The sequence below is a fragment of the Microchirus variegatus genome (genome assembly GCF_963457635.1).
Source record: "Microchirus variegatus genome assembly, chromosome: 10".
NCBI classification, from domain to species: domain Eukaryota; kingdom Metazoa; phylum Chordata; class Actinopteri; order Pleuronectiformes; family Soleidae; genus Microchirus; species Microchirus variegatus.
The window spans coordinates 12,165,880-12,181,828 of record NC_139811.1 but is presented as its reverse complement, the minus strand read 5'-3'; the positions used below and the strand labels follow the sequence as shown (position 1 = coordinate 12,181,828).

General features: G+C 41.4%; 2 protein-coding genes across 2 annotated transcripts; one reads left to right on the top strand and one right to left on the bottom strand.

The window, feature by feature from the left end:
* Positions 1–3,377: 3,377 nt before the first annotated feature.
* nme4 (NME/NM23 nucleoside diphosphate kinase 4) lies at positions 3,378–7,227 on the top strand (the record flags this gene model as incomplete). Its single annotated transcript, XM_083896578.1, has 5 exons — positions 3,378–3,480; positions 5,577–5,707; positions 5,800–5,901; positions 6,875–6,987; positions 7,107–7,227. The coding sequence occupies 5 exons, from the start codon at positions 3,378–3,380 to the stop codon at positions 7,225–7,227; spliced, it is 570 nt and encodes a 189-aa protein (XP_083752704.1).
* A 1,282-nt stretch (positions 7,228–8,509) lies between these two features.
* eps8l1a (EPS8 signaling adaptor L1a) lies at positions 8,510–15,146 on the bottom strand (the record flags this gene model as incomplete). The annotated part of the gene is made up of 13 exons (XM_083896576.1): positions 8,510–8,596; positions 9,073–9,205; positions 9,847–10,009; positions 11,165–11,300; positions 11,381–11,521; positions 12,019–12,127; positions 12,212–12,436; positions 12,529–12,677; positions 12,747–12,821; positions 12,939–13,027; positions 14,076–14,211; positions 14,896–14,954; positions 15,032–15,146. The coding sequence occupies 13 exons, from the start codon at positions 15,144–15,146 to the stop codon at positions 8,510–8,512; spliced, it is 1,617 nt and encodes a 538-aa protein (XP_083752702.1).
* Between the last annotated feature and the right edge of the window lie 803 nt (positions 15,147–15,949).

Below are 15,949 nucleotides of genomic sequence, written 5' to 3'. Positions count from 1 at the left end.
CGTTCCGGCTCCCTCCATTGTATGGCCTTTGAAATGCTGGACAGGAGCCTCTGCGACCTGATGGACGAGAGGAACGGGCTGCCACTCACTCTTAATGAAATTCGTCCAGTGACCCACCAGCTGCTGGTCGCTCTTGAGGCTCTGAATAACATCGGGATTATGCACAGAGACCTGAAACTCGACAACATAATGCTCGTCAATCACAAGTACGAGCCGTTTCGGATCAAAGTGATCGACTTTGGTTTCGCCCTTCCAATTTGGCAGGGGATGGATCCAGAGATCATCCAGAATCTCTCCGTCAGGGCTCCTGAAGTCAACTTGGGCCTCCCCTTGTCCGAAGCTGTTGATATGTGGTCAGTGGGTTGCATCATGGCACACCTCTACTTTGGCTACAGCCTCTTTCCTTTTAAATGCGTATATAACTGGATGGAGACTATGCTGTGCCTGCTGGGTTGGCCATCACACGAAATGTTGATTGCTGGTAAATACAGCAAGTTTTTTTTCGTTCTCGAACCGACTGAAGGGTGGAGGCTGAAGTCACCCGATGAGTTTTTGGAAGAAGCCAACGTCGAGTGTGTGTACACGGGTGTTTCCTGCTTCGATTTGGACTACGAAGTCGAGAACTGCAAAGTGACGCAGAACGAGCTCGAGTACAGAGATAGGATGGCATTTTTAGACATCTTGAAATGTTGTCTACATCTGGAGGCGCAGCACAGAATTAATCCCAGTAAAGCCCTCACGCATCATTTTGTCACAATGGTTCACATGGTGAACGCACTGGAAACAAGCTCATATGGAAACATGGCCCTCAATCTCATGATCGTTTCCCCCCTGGATAATTTGGAGGAATCGAAGTCCCTCAGCAGTGAAACACTTGACGACGAAGATTCAGAGAGTTTCTGGGATTATCTCAACCATTCACACGCAAAAATACCCAGCCATGCCAAATCATGTAAATCTCCAACCACGCGCGCCTTCTACAGTGGACTCAAAGACACTGCTGATCTGGCCATAGAAGAGTTGGGTACTTGTGACAGAGGTTCAGATGAATGCGGTCCAACTGATGGAGCTGCAGGCTCCATGTCTTCAAACACCGGCAATGTCGCTGCCATCAGACCTGTTGACGTCAACACTTGCCCTGAAGGAGGTCCTCGAAAGAGCCTCTTTCAAAAGACTAGAAATGTGTTCCGCAGACTGTGGCAGCATGTGGTTTCGGGCAAATAGTATGCTGACAGCGTTAATGTGCATATGCGACTAAAACAATCATGGTAGTCCAAGCAACTCTGAGAAGAGGACTGCGGATCGATCACTTCAGTCAGGAAGTGAAATTAATGAAAAAACGAAGATGCAGCTGCTGAGAGACGTGAGAGTCCTGCAAATGGCGACTACTGTTGCATTACCATTTTCATGGTTTGGAGTCAGTGGCACAGTCTAAAAGACAGGAGGCAGAGCTGGAGATGCCGAGATTTGCATTGGGAGTGAGTAGGATTAACTGAGATGGGTTTGGTCACGTACAGAGAAGGAATTAGAGATTATATTGGACAAAGGATGATGAAGATGGAGCTGACTGGCTGGAGTAAAAGAGGAAGACTACGGAGAAGGTTCATGGATGTTGTGAAGGAGAACATGAGGACAGTTGTGCATCAGAAGAGGACAAGATGGAGGCAGATGATCTGCTGTGGCGACTCCTACAGTGAGAAGCCAAAAGATGAAGAAATAAATCGAGTGGATACAGTAACTTTCTCTGAGGATACAAAGGTGGATGAACCATTATCATGGAGGGATAAGCCACATGGGATGTTCCACCAACGGATCCAAGAAGTGACTGAAATGAAGAAATCCAACCAATGGCTCGAACAGGCACCGAGAACAAGATCGACAAGAGGCCGATGTCTCAGTCTAAGACCATAACTGGGTGAGTATGGCCTCTAAAAGTGCAGAGGTCAGGCTGGAAGACGCCTCCGGAGGTGGTTGAGAATGACTGACCTGAGATCTCATGGGACTTTCAGATCCAAGTTGACAAAACTGATGATTTGGGTCTGTTTAGGCTAAGGTTTTCTGGGTTCAATAAAAGTAAAATATGCCGAAAACTTTCTCTTTTTGTAAAATTTATTGTCACGTTATTATGTGCGCACATTTCAACGATAGCTGACTCGATGGCCCATGTTCTAAGCATAGCATAACCTTAACCTAACATTTGGCTTCATAATAAACACAAACGTTTATTAATACCCAGGATTAAATGGCACGTCAGGATAAATTATGACACCTGTGATTGTGATGGAAATGATAATTGAGTTATTTTTACTAAGCTCCCATTTCCATAGATGAACTAGTTCACTTTCATTTGTTCCTTTTTTTCCTAACTGCAGTCAATGATTAACAGTAAACAAATACTTGCAGATTTTGCTGATATCCAGACAATTTACATTTACAAATGTGTTTGGGTTTTTGTTTTAGGCGGTCTAATCTAATGGACACATTTCCAGGCGCAATTTCATATTGGTCATGACAATATCGAACATAGTGTATTTATTATTGTATCTTGTATACAATACAAGATGTATTGTATATTGGTAAGAAAATTGTTGTATTATGTCCACCAAGGAAGTTATGTTTTCATCTTTGTTGGTTTACCTGTAAGTTTGTGCTTCTGTTAGCGTCTTCCTGTCCACAGCTCTTAATGGATGGAAATTATTATTTTTGGGTTCCTTAAAAAAGACTGAGCTGCCTTGGCGGAGGTCTGTGCTCTCCGAGTGCTTTTCCAGTGTTAAAATTGTGAGTCTCGTCTGATCAGGAGGGGAAGAAAAAGTGGGGAAAAACAACTATTCAGTAAGGGGTGGACAATGTGAGCATGATATTTGAACACAATATGACAATATACCATTATAATATCGCCATGAAGCTATTTAATGACGATATTTCATAGAAATTCAAAGTGAAAGTGTTTCAAAACCAACTTATCTTGTGTCGCCCAGCAGCAACATTCCCACAGCGCATACATGCAGTCATTTTGATTTATGTCAAGATAGACTGATGAAGCGATGATCTAGTGCAGAGAAGACGGCTGCAGACAGGTCCCAGTAAACCAGCAGTTTGACAACAGTAATGCTTGTTGTCCCAGTTTGACAGAATGGATGAATTGAGATTCAGCAAACATCAATCATTTCACATCAGTTCTGTTCACAAACACCCAGCAGAGGCAGCAACTGTTGTCACCAAAAGTTGTGCACTGCAGCTTTAAGTGTGTGTCAGTGTGAGTGACAATCAGGTGGGGACACACAGACAGACACACAGACGTATGACTCGTGAGTTTAGATTGGGTAGAGTTGACTTTTCCCTCTCGAGTCTCACGGGATTCACCTCAAACCGTGATCATGTTGCAGAGGTGCTGCATCTTCAGGAAACTTGCCCAGCCGCTTTTTTCAAGACATGCAGACATCACCAAAGCACTGGGGTCTGGACACAGGAGCGCATCAAGTAAGTGACTGAATTTACATACAATAGAAAACAATACCAATGAATTCAATGAAGTGTGACTTTGTTTTAGTAAGTTTTACCCATGTGACAAAGTGACTCTTAGTGAATCCTAATTGAAAGAGCTCACAAATAAAGGATGACATTACTGACTTTACCTCCGGCACAGAAAGTTTATTTGTTCCAAACTTGATGAGGTAACTTTCGCAAACAAGTTCTCCTGCCAAACCTCACGGGGGTATGAACTGCAACGAGATAAGAGGCACGGACCATAGTGATGATGATGGTTGATGATGATGATGTTGATGTGCGTTACTGCGCTTACAAACCTGCGTGCGCAACCTGCGTTCAAGGCTCAGGATCGGCTCAGAAATGTCTCCTCAGACTCTCACTTCCATCCAAGTCGCTACATCCAGCTTTGCATGTCACTACACTGGCGTTACTCCTGTCGTGACAGGTCACGCGTGTATTTAAGTGATCAGATGCTGTCACTCGTTAGTCTGTGCGTGACGACGCTGCTGCTGCTGCTGCTGCTGCTGCTCTGTGCGCAACCAAACAAACACAATCTTAGTGTACCTCTCTTACCAGAGGCGATTCTAGAGTCTGTAGGGGCCCTAAGCAAAAATTCCCAGGGGGCCCTTCCAACCGTGTTCATCACCATTATGTTATAAATAATCTGACACCCAACGAAAAATGTATGAGTTCAAAATATATATTTTTATAACCCTTGTAAATAAAAAGTATGTGAAAATATAAATGTAAAGAACAATAAAATACTGTAAATAGCTTTTAAAAAACTGTATAAACTTAGTAAAAAAAAAAAAAGAACCCACATTATAAAACAATATAAATATATAGAACAATAAAATACTGTAAATAACTGAAAAAAACATATATAAACGTTAAAAAAAAGTAAAAAAAAAGATTGGCATTACATTGTAAATAATCCTCTTTATTTTCTTGCAGAACGATAACTTCACACAAGTTAAAGTGAGGTGGGGCCCCTTTAGGGAGGTTTCCCACTGAGATGTCATTGCAAATCACCCATTGTTTTTTTCAGCTGGTCACTGCACATTTCAGTAAAAGCAGCCCTCAGGCCCTGAGTGTCAGGGGCCCCCTATCAGCTCGGGGCCCCAAGCAGTTGCCTGCCTTGCCTGTTCAAAAGCTGCGCCTCTGTCTCTTACTGTGTGTATTTGTGACTCTTTAGGACCTTGTCATGACCAGTAGTCCTCATGGAGACCAAAACCTGGTCCCAATTAGGCAAAACATCATTCTGGTTAATATCAGTCTTGTATAAAGTACCTTATTAAAGGAAATACTTGAGTAAAAGTACAAGTATCTTACCAGAACATTTACTGTACTTAAGTATCGAAAGCCATTTTCTGACATTAAAAGTACTTAAGTTTTTGAATTAAAAGTTTTGGGGTTTTTTAAGAGGAAGTTAGGATTGAGTGTTAGGGTGAGTTGTCTTTCAACTGAAAGGTTGTAGGTTCAATTCCTGACTCTGCTGGTCTATGTGTCCTTGAGCAAGACACTTAACCCCATGTTGCAGAGTGTGAATGGGTGAAAACTATAGTGTAAAGCTGCTCATCAAGACTAGAAAAGCTCTATATAAATACAGACCATTACCAACTCTTCTTCTTCTGATTTTATTAGGTAGTAACGAGTAACAAAGATAGTTAGAGGAAATGTAGTGGAGTAAAAGTAAAAGTTCTTAGAAATATAAATAACACAGTAAAGTACAGATACATGAATTTGAATTGTTTTTTAGGGGCCTTGAAAGGTCAAGGTCCCAAACAGGAAGTAAATCAATGGGAGCCAGAGAAGTCCAAGTATCAAACAGAAAGGAAATAAATAAATGTAAAATAAATCTTATTTTTCTTATAGTGTGTGTACGCACAACACATATTCAGGTGGATTCAGGTCAACGTTTGTCCTCATGCTTTGGGTGCAAATAAAAAAAAAATCAATAATCTGTCATATTTACATAACATGTTGAAGTTCATTTGCGTGCAATGTCCGTGCTCAAAGTAAATAAATAGAATTAATAGATTGTGTTGTATCGTGTGGATTGATGTCGTTGTGTTATTTTACACCAGGTTCACCAGACATAAGGGAGCGGACTCTGGTCGCTGTGAAGCCAGATGGAGTTCAGCGGCGTCTCGTTGGAAAAGTCATCCAGCGTTTTGAGCAGCGAGGCTTCAAACTGGTCGCTCTGAAAATGTTGCAGGTATGGAAGACAAATACAATGGAAATGTTGGCTGTGTCAAATCTGTACACGTCTGATTCGCACCTGTTTTCTGCTTGTCTCCTGTTGTGAAGGTGTCTGAGGATGTCCTGGCTCAGCACTACAGTCATCTGAGGGCAAAGCCCTTCTACCCGGAGCTAGTACATTACATGACCTCAGGACCTGTGGTCATCATGGTGAGGGAATCAATCCTACTCCTTTTTTTCTTGGTTTTTCCTTCAGTTGACTGCTACAAGTCTTTGTGTGTGTTTTCTATACCACATTGATATAGATGTAGGCAGCGTGCGAAATACCCATTAATAATCAGGGGGGTCCCATCTCCCATTTGTTGTGCAATACTGTGTCACCACCCCAGGTGCCACCCTGCAGTATTGGCTATATTCCCTGTCAGATGTGGGCTTGTGTGGGCCTTTTCCACAGCGCCATTTGGAAAGCAATGAATTAATACATTAAAAATACACAATTAGAAATAAAATATTTGACATTTTGTGTGGTTAAAAAGGATAAAAAAAGCATGCAAAGTGTATTATGTATGTAGATCATTATGTAAAACTGAAATTACAAAAATCTTTAGTAAAAAAAACATGCTTTCCAATTACACTGTAACATGTTTAGACCCCCTCAAATTTTGAATTTGAGGCTTTCAGGGGGGGCGTCTAACCCCCCCAGACCCCCCTGTATTTCGCACAGTGGATGTACAGTAGGTCTGTCAGGGACTTTAAAGCCTTCTCTGCAGGCCCTATCATTTTTGAGAGCTGCGTTTTTAGTTAAAGCTCAAAAACAATCTTTTGGAAGTACAAACAGACATGAAATGATCTTCTGCAGTGAGTGACAGAGACCCTCCTACGACTCGCCTCGTCTTGGCACGGCACAGCACGTTTTTTTCATGGTAATAATGCCCTCTGTGAGCTAAGAAAATAGCAACTAATGAGACATTATTAGATATCAGATATTACCTGCATGTGGGCATTTCAGTGTCTCCAAATAACTCCAATCTCTTTGGACTGTTAGAGGGAAACACACATGGATAACATGTCAACTCCACACAGAAAGACTGACATGTAACCAGGATTTGACCAGGATCCCTCTTGTTTCACTAACAGGATGAATTAATGTGTGATAAAGTGTCCATTAACTTTTCTGTTTTAGGTGTGGGAAGGTTACAATGTGGTCCAGAGCACACGTTCCATGGTGGGTCATACTAACCCAGTTGAAGCTCCGCCAGGCACAGTCAGAGGAGATTTCGCCCTCCATGTCAGCAGGTAGCCTGGTGCACTTTCACGATTGAACAAGAATCCAGCTTGTGAAGGTGTCTTTGTTGTCTTGTCTACTACTACTTATAATAATAATAATATTAATAATGTGAATCGCTCTTTCGTAGGAATGTGGTCCATGCCAGTGACTCAGTGGAGGGGGCTCAAGGAGAGATCCAGCTGTGGTTTCAGGGAAAAGAGATTCTGAGCTGGGAGTCCTGTGACCAGGCCATCAGCTGTGAGCTGTGAAGACTGAGGTGAACGCCATGAGAAAATCAGTGGTGCCTTTACTTACTGTGCCTTTTCCTGCTGCTGTGTCCTCTGTGACACTTTGACTACAGTGATCCACGTCGATATCCAGTGCGCTTTAGTGGATTTTTTTCAAAATGTTTCAAATTTCAAGCCACATTGGCAACTATGCATTTACAAATTTAAAAGTCACATCTTTTCGCGTCACCATATTTAGCAAGACATTGGACCATCAGTGCACGACTGTATGCATGATAAGTGGGCTCTTAGATACAAATAAAAGTAAAAAAAATAAGTTGTGATACTAATTTTAACTATAAGAAAAGTTTTATATATCTTTTAATTATTATATAACAGATTATTGTATTCAGCACCTGACTAGGAGTAATATGTGCAATATTTAAATAGAGTTATAGAGTATTTTTAAAGAAATGACTTGAATTTTAACCTCAAATACTATTTTCAACTCGATGATTCGGGAATGACCAAATCTGAGAGTTGTCAGCTGTACCTGATGAACTGTGAATAAATACTTGATTCATTTTAAATATGTGTTGTTTACACTGGAAGAGTCAAAGCAGAACTGATTCTAATTTTATGCCAATTTTCTGTTGAAAAAAGAAAAATGACGTGAGCCTTCAATCTAGTGTAAATGATGAAATGTTATTAACAAAGTGTGTTTTTTATTATTATTTTATGCACGAATCCTATGACTTGTCTGCGTCTGATTAAATAAATTGATACAGCAAACTCATATCTATTTTATAGAAATACACACAGTTTGTTTTAATTGAGATTTATACAGCATACAGCAGTGTATCCCTTATGTCTCCATGTTCATGTATGAAGTGAACCACAGTTGAAATCGCAATATCTCACCGAAAAACATGTCAGAAAAGAAATTGTACGTTGTGACATTACAGTCAGTATAGGTTCAACTAAAAAATGGCATCTGTTTGCAAAAAAAAAATGTCTTTATACACATCGTCGGTTAACGTTATACTTTATACATTATACTTTTATACTATACTGCATTGCAGGAACAGCGCGACTCTGAAGCCACGTAACTGTCGCAGGCGCCTGTTCTGCTCCGGAAGTTCCACCCATAACCATTTCTCCAGGAATAAGGTGGATATAAGAGGAGTGGGTTTTATTTTTGTGACAGAGCTTTCTTCTGCTGGTAAAAAAAAAATGTGACACATAATGACTCAAACCTCCCTCTGTGCCACCATAGCTGTGCAAGCAACATTTATGTCAGTTTCACTGGATGTGGAAAGCTCAGTCAAAATGCGCCGCTCTGGGATTTCAGGCCAATCTTCTGCTTTTGCTTCTCCATCGCCTTCTCTAGTTCTGATGCTTTGCGGACATCCTGAGGACGACATTAAACCAAGTCAAGACAGAGACGTATCCATGAGACTCTGCAGCTGACAAATGTACTAAAAGTGCTTGTACTTGAATGTTAAGACACAGTATATATATGAAAGTCCAGAAACAGGAAAGCTCACTGATTTAATAAAACAACAACAACATAGGCCTGTTATGTACATAGGAGCTAACATCTGCTTTGAATTTGTAAATACAGAGGTGAATAATCTGTCGTCAATGTAGGTCAAAGATGACGTACGTCAGCCAAGGCTAAGCAAACAAATTGCTCAGGACACATGAACCTAAATATAGACACACACACACACACACACACACACACACACACACACACACACACACTCACTGCATTAACTACTATTCATTTGGACAGTCCTAACAAAGTCATGCCTAATGCCTAACTCTAACCTTAACTTAACCACCATTCAAATCAAATCTTACACATAAACACCCAGGACTAACCTCGAGAAGTGCCTTCTGCACCAATATCTGGCTGTAAACTCTGGCGCCCTCGTCTGGCGACACTATACCGAGCTCCTCTTTATTCAGGGAGAACAGCTGTGCTCCAGTTAAAATGCCCAGACTCTGAATTGTCCTGACATTAGAAGAAGAAAACAAGCAGAACAAATCTCATTTAATAAGGATTCCCTTGTTAAGTTAAGCACTGCATCTTGCATATTTTATGAACATTTGGGGGCGCTGTTGTGCACAATAACAGCATTTAAGTGTACACTGAGCTCCACTAGACCAACACAGACTTTATTTCTTAGCGCAGCATTGACCAGCGTCGCACATTTTGGATCATTTTTCGCTTTCATGAAACAATATTATACGATATGATAGATACATCTCATTGCACATGACCAATTGCACATATTGTACTGATGTCAGTATTGCACAGATCCTCCTATTGCACTCCAGATAGTATTGTACAGAAACTAGCAGCATATTGCATGGACAGATCTACAATAAGGGCAAATCATCAATGAATATTGATGGAAAATGGCACAAATTCGTTTTTTTTAAATGATTTTTTCTGAAATTTTAGTAATCTATATCATCCAGCACTCAAATGCTTCAATTTTATACATTTTTAAAAACACATTTTGCATGCGATATTCGTCACTCTAGAACATCTTGAGAACAGGAATATGTTGCTGTAAATGAACCAGCGTTATATTAAACAGACTTTATGCCGAGTCAGGTTGCAGATGAACCTGCATGGCGGACACTCACGGCTGACTGAAGCCCTTGGCGTTGAGCCAGGCTTCCACCTCTGCGGGCGGTGAGTGGTAGTTGAGAGGTGCAGCAGTGTCAGCGGCACGGGGAACCACCAGTGGACGCACTGAGTCTTTTCTCCTGGCTAGCCTCTGCAGAAGCTCATCATTCATGATCAGGACTACACACACACACACGCACATATACTCATTAGCATATAATTGCAGTTCATATCCAGCTTCATATGCAATAGCACATCTTTCTTGTGCAGAATTAGTGCTTAATGTGCTCCACGACTTGTTTTACACGTACTGGTTCTGCAGTCAAATGATCATTGATATTTTGATTATCATCATCATTATCAAGAACTATAATTAACCCTAAGTGCTAACGCGGCACAGATCAGTGCTGCAGGCGCACCCTTGGTAAATTGCTGTGGGAATAATGCACAACTCCTTATATGGACTTCCTGTGTGTGTGTTTATAGGTCACACCTTCAGGCAAAAAAATTAAATGTGTGATATGTGGGCAGGAGTGACAAAATAGACCATTTTTATTTTATTTTTGTTCATAAAAACAATGAACTTTGAAATGTGACGTATATAGTTGGTGAAAATGGAGGGGTGTGGGGGGGGGGGGGTCATTTCATCACCTTGCCTATAGGTTGTGCTGCAAAAGAGGATATAAAACACTCTATATTGCACATTCTTATAGCCTCTGTACTATGTTTTAACATAGTAATGGGGAAACAGCCTATTTAAAAATTAACCCTTAAAACAGAGCAGTTTTAAGGGTTAATTGTGAATCATTTATTGTAAGTTTGCAAAAGTTTGCTGTCCAGTTTCCTCCCTCAGTTCAAGAACATGCAATAATGGGGATTAGGTCAAATTGGACACTTTAAATTGACCGTGACCGTGACCGTGTGTGAGAGTGGATGGTTGTTTGTCTCTATATGTGTCCCTGTGATGGACTGATGATCTGTCCAGGGTGTAACCTGCCTATCGCCCTATGTCAGCTGAGATTGGCACCAGTGCCCCTCGAGACCCTCATGTGGAGGATAAAGCAGTAAAACATGGATGGATTGAACGATTATACACTTATACTGAGTATAGTATAGTGTTGTGTAGTGTAGTATTGTCAGTTTCTGCCAATAAAGCCCTCCTAAAGGTTACACTGAACCGTTAACATGCTCTGTGGAGTACAAACACAGCAGCAAAGTGTTGATTCATCATTGTTTGCTGGAGTTGCAGAGCTTCACGCTGACTTTCTGTGTCACAGAGTAAAGAAGAATGCATTCATTTTCCATTAGTACCCGCCTACACATGATCCGCTTTACCTCTTCCATTGTCTTCTCCCAGTGTTGTAGATGGTAAGACCATGCTCTGAGGGCGCAGTGTGGGGCTGGTGGGACTTCCCGCATCCAAGCTTGACGGATGATATGAGAAGTACTTGGACCGTGGGGAAATAGCCGTCTGTTGGGGAACAACACGGATGGATAAAACATAGTGCGTGCTGCACTGACACAGTACATGTGGAGCAGTAGTGGTCGCACCTTTGACTCCTTGCGTAACACAGAAGTCTCCCTCGCTGCTTGGTTCAGAGCAGACAGAGGTTCCAGGATGTTGGAGGGAACAAATCCGATCTGGTCAAAACGATTCCGACACTTCCACCATTTCTTTGATGATTCGATTACCTGAGAAAATATGCCTTACAGAAATCAGTTGGGCTTTGTGACATATTCCAAAAATGCATGTTTTTGTACAGATATGTGCACTTCCTGTATGCCTCGAGACAGCCGTTCATGAGCACTGTTAAACCTCCAGCTTATTGGCTCCCAGATGACATCACATTTTCAGTATTTTTGATAAAAGTGCTAAGTAGAACCACATATGGTTCTTCGGCTTGTCCTCATAGTAGAATCCTTTTTGGCTCCAGTAGAACCTTTTTATAAAGGTTTCACCTGGAACCCTTTTGGAGGGTTCCACCAAGAACCCTTTTAAAAACCTTTATTCAAGAAAGGGATTTAAAAGGGTTCTCTGGATTAAAATGGTTCTTACTGGAACCATTAGTGTCACCAAGAACCCTTGAAAAGGGTTCAGAAGCAAATGGTTCCAGGTAGAACCTCAGCCCTTGTAGAAGGACCCTTTTGGAACCCTTATTTCTAAGAGTGCAGTCACCACCTTTGCTTACCTCCAGTGTTTCTCCTTGCAGCACAGAGAGTTCACTGCTGTTTCGAGCCACAAAGTCATAACTGCAGCAGTAATACCTTTCACCGTCTGGCGGGAGAGCATTGCCGTCTCTGAAATGATGTCAGAAAGTGTCAGTAATTGTCATTTCTGATAAGAAACAAAGACGTGCCACATTTTTCAGGATCTATTCTTACACTTCCTCCATGCCTGGAGCAGGGCCTTGAGCCGGGCCTTGAGCATTCAGTTGTCGAGCTTTGTCCTGTAAAGTCTGAGCCTCCCTTCTTTCCCTGAAAGCCTCGTGCTTGTGCTGCATATTGATTGGATCTTCGAAAAGCTGGCCAGTTGAGTCATAGGCCTGAGGCTGCCATCCATCCAGGAAGACAGGTGAATACGGAGGAACAGTGACGTTAAGATTTGAACTACAAAAAAAAAAAAAGAGAGAAAGAAGGTTTGTTTGTGAGCTCAGTATCATTGCATACACATTTAAACCTCCGTATGTGATCACACAGACCTGGATGTCGTCCAGTTGGGTCCTAATGAAGTCCACAGTTCTTTCTCCTTCTCAGTCAGATGCTCCTGGAGCAGGGAAACGGCACCACTGGTCATAGCAGGACTGACGACTGATGCACCTAAGGCTGGACCTCCAGTGGTGTTCACCAGCTGTGAAAGAGAGGCTCGCTGTAGTCTGTGTCACAGTGAGAGGAAAAGACACACTTACCATAGACTTACCAGTCTGAGAGGCACAAAGATGTGATGTAGAAGTACCGGTGCGTCCGGCTGTGAGAGGGACGACTTGAGACGATCCTGCATGAACCAAACAAAAACGGTTCCAGTCATTTTTATTTATTTTTTTAAATCAAGATTCACTGAAAACTCTTACAGTTCGAGTTATTCAGGAGTTTTATTGGGACTTTATCTCACCAGCAGGCTGAGGGAATACTTGGTTTTCTGGAAGACGTCGACAAAGTTCTCCTCTGACGGAGGATTTGCTTTCATGGTCAACAATTCATCTGCACAAAACAAAATAATGTGTAAATAATCGAATGAATAACATTTGAGATTCACGCATCTTCCTCAGTTTCAGGGAGAACCATCATTATTAATGCTTTTCCCGGTAATATACAGTATTTATGTGTGCACCCTGGGGGTAACACTCTTAGAAATAAGGGTTCCAAAAGGGTCCTTCTACAAGGGCTGAGGTTCTACCTGGAACCATTTGCTTCTGAAAAACCTTTTTCCGAAGAAAGGGTTGTCCTCATAGGAGAACCGTTTTTGGAGGGTTCCACCACGAACCCTTTTTAAACCCATTATTCAGGAAAGGTGTTTTAAAGGGTTCTCTGGATCAAAATGGTTCTTACTGGAACCATTGGTGTTACCAAGAACCCTTGAAAAACCCTTTCTTCAGGAAAGGGTTTTTCAGAGGCAAATGGTTCCAGATAGAACCTCAGTCCTTGTAGAAGGACCCTTTTGGAACCCTTATTTCTAAGAGTGTAGGGTACTTTGCAGCATGCAGCACTTCTCTGTAAGGAGCCCATTTACCTTTACTCCTACTTTAAATATGTGTGATTCCCGTGCCACATTATGATAATGGATGCTTTTGAAAGGCCATTGGTGAACAAGTTTAAGAAAGTACAAATGGTAATAATAAGATAGGATTAACAGGAAAATAATATGAGAAATACTACAATGTTTCTAATTCCCTCTGCGTTCTGTCGTCCACTACTGACAATACACATGTGGCGTCTTGTTCATGTAAGAATGTGCGAGACAAAGCCAGTGGACAATGACTAATATTAATGTGTTCGGTCACACCTATTCCAGACACAAACACAGACAAACACAAACTCACCTTCACAGAAAACAAATAGGGCTGGTAATTCCAACCGGGTTAACGCATTCGCTCCTAATCCTCATCTCAGAGCACACCAGATTACAAAGTCTACTGAGAAATTGAACGTGTCTCCAAACGTTTAGCCTTTGTCTAAAGATTCCTGCTTCTTCTCTTGAACATTCAACCACGGTGTAGTTGATTGATGGGATGGTAAAAGGTCCACTCACCATTTTGACCTGCCTTTTTCTTGCTTTTCCTGCTGTTCTTCTTCCTCCGTTGGGTGAGGACACTCTGGGCCTCGGCTGTCTGCTGCAGACGCCCCATGAATCGCTCGATGTCGTCAAAGCAGTGATTCAGAATCTCCTGATGGAGACACAAAAGGCCAAGTATGCGATCTACATGTAGTAGCCCATTATACTGTGCATTATTTCATGTGTGGCAAAGAAAATGTGAATTTATTCTGGATGTTATTTTTTCAAAGTTCACGTTCATATTCTGTATATGTTGTTCTTGTATGTATTTTCTTATTAGGGTTTCAGCTTTGTAGCACTGCATATATTCATGTTGTAAGATACAAATGTTGCAAGTTAAGAAATTTAAATTTTATTTTCTGTTTTCAGGGTGAGAGGGTTACATCTGTCCACGAACTACAGAATAAAAATTAAACCTTAAAGGTGCCATATGTAAATGTGGCCAAAAACAGTTACTACATTCAAATTCAAAATACAGAGGTCTTTTAGGTTTCGTTTTCTGACGTTACTGGCTAGGTGGCGCCACATGCCAAAACATAAACATGATTTGCAGTCTGTAAAATATTTTTTTTAATGCAAATATTTTGTCTGTACTGTTGTTGTTGGTGAGTTCAGTTTGTTATATGAACATTATTCCTGAGTCTCTGTGACATATTAGGAGGATTTTATGGCCAATTGCTTTAGATTTAATACATAATGCACCTTTAAAGAGATACAGAACAGTTTCTGCACACAAGTTGTGATCTGATGTGATGTAAGGATGTAAATCATCACGTAAACAAAAAAAAGGGCATACCACTTCTCTCTCTGCGTTCACTTGTGATGTGTGGATTGAATCCCGGTGAGCACCATTCTCTAAGTAAAGGAAGAGCAAAGCTGTTTTGTTTTTGTTGTTTTTTTTTGGTTTGTTTAAATTGACTTGATAAATATACCTTTGGCAGAATCTGCGTAGGTGGTCGAGCCAGTGGAACGAGGCCGACCTCCGGGATTTACCATCACTCGGACGCCGGAAGGCTTCCTGGGGACCACCGGAGGTGGTGCCGACATCTGTTGCACGTAGATGCAAACAAGTACGTATACATTTACACCACAGGAAATAGTCAAATACATTTAGAAACGGAAATGTTTTCCTTTACATCACCTTCTGTACTTCTTGCTGCTTAATTTTTCTCAAACATCCCAGGTCATTTGATAAATTCTCACCTGGACTTCATCTGAATATTTAAAATAAGACATGACTGAACGCTCGATAGTGCCACATTCCACTGGCTGAGCGTAAGAATGCAGAGTATTCTGTGCACACACTTGCAGGTTCCTGGGTGACACATGCATTTGACAGGAAAAACCACTGTCTTGGTATGCAGATGACACAACCACCAAAACTGGATGGAGAAACTGTTGATGATGACGAATTTAGAAAAAACAATGCACATTTGTACTCCTGCTTTACTCCCTCCTGTAATTTCTTCTATTCCAGCATCAACATGATGCAGAAAATCCTTATCCTTACTCCATATGTAATGCACAGTCAAAGCCCCCACAATCACAAGTCATTCAATGTTCCAACTGTGTCAAGATGAAGAAAAGTTTCCAAAACGTCTCGTAAAATATTACTGACATGAAGCAGCAATCCTTCATATGACTCACGCAAACACACACTCTCACACACAAAGTCAACACATGAAATATAGATACATCACTGTACCTTTTTCGTGTGGCCTCAGAGTTTAAGTCCAAAGGATCAGAAACCAGTCCTCGTGCCGCGCTGTCTGTGCACTGAGCTGTGCTGTTTACATGAGTATACGTCCCACCTTCCACAGATATGCAGGAACAAGAAAAACAAGTCTGCC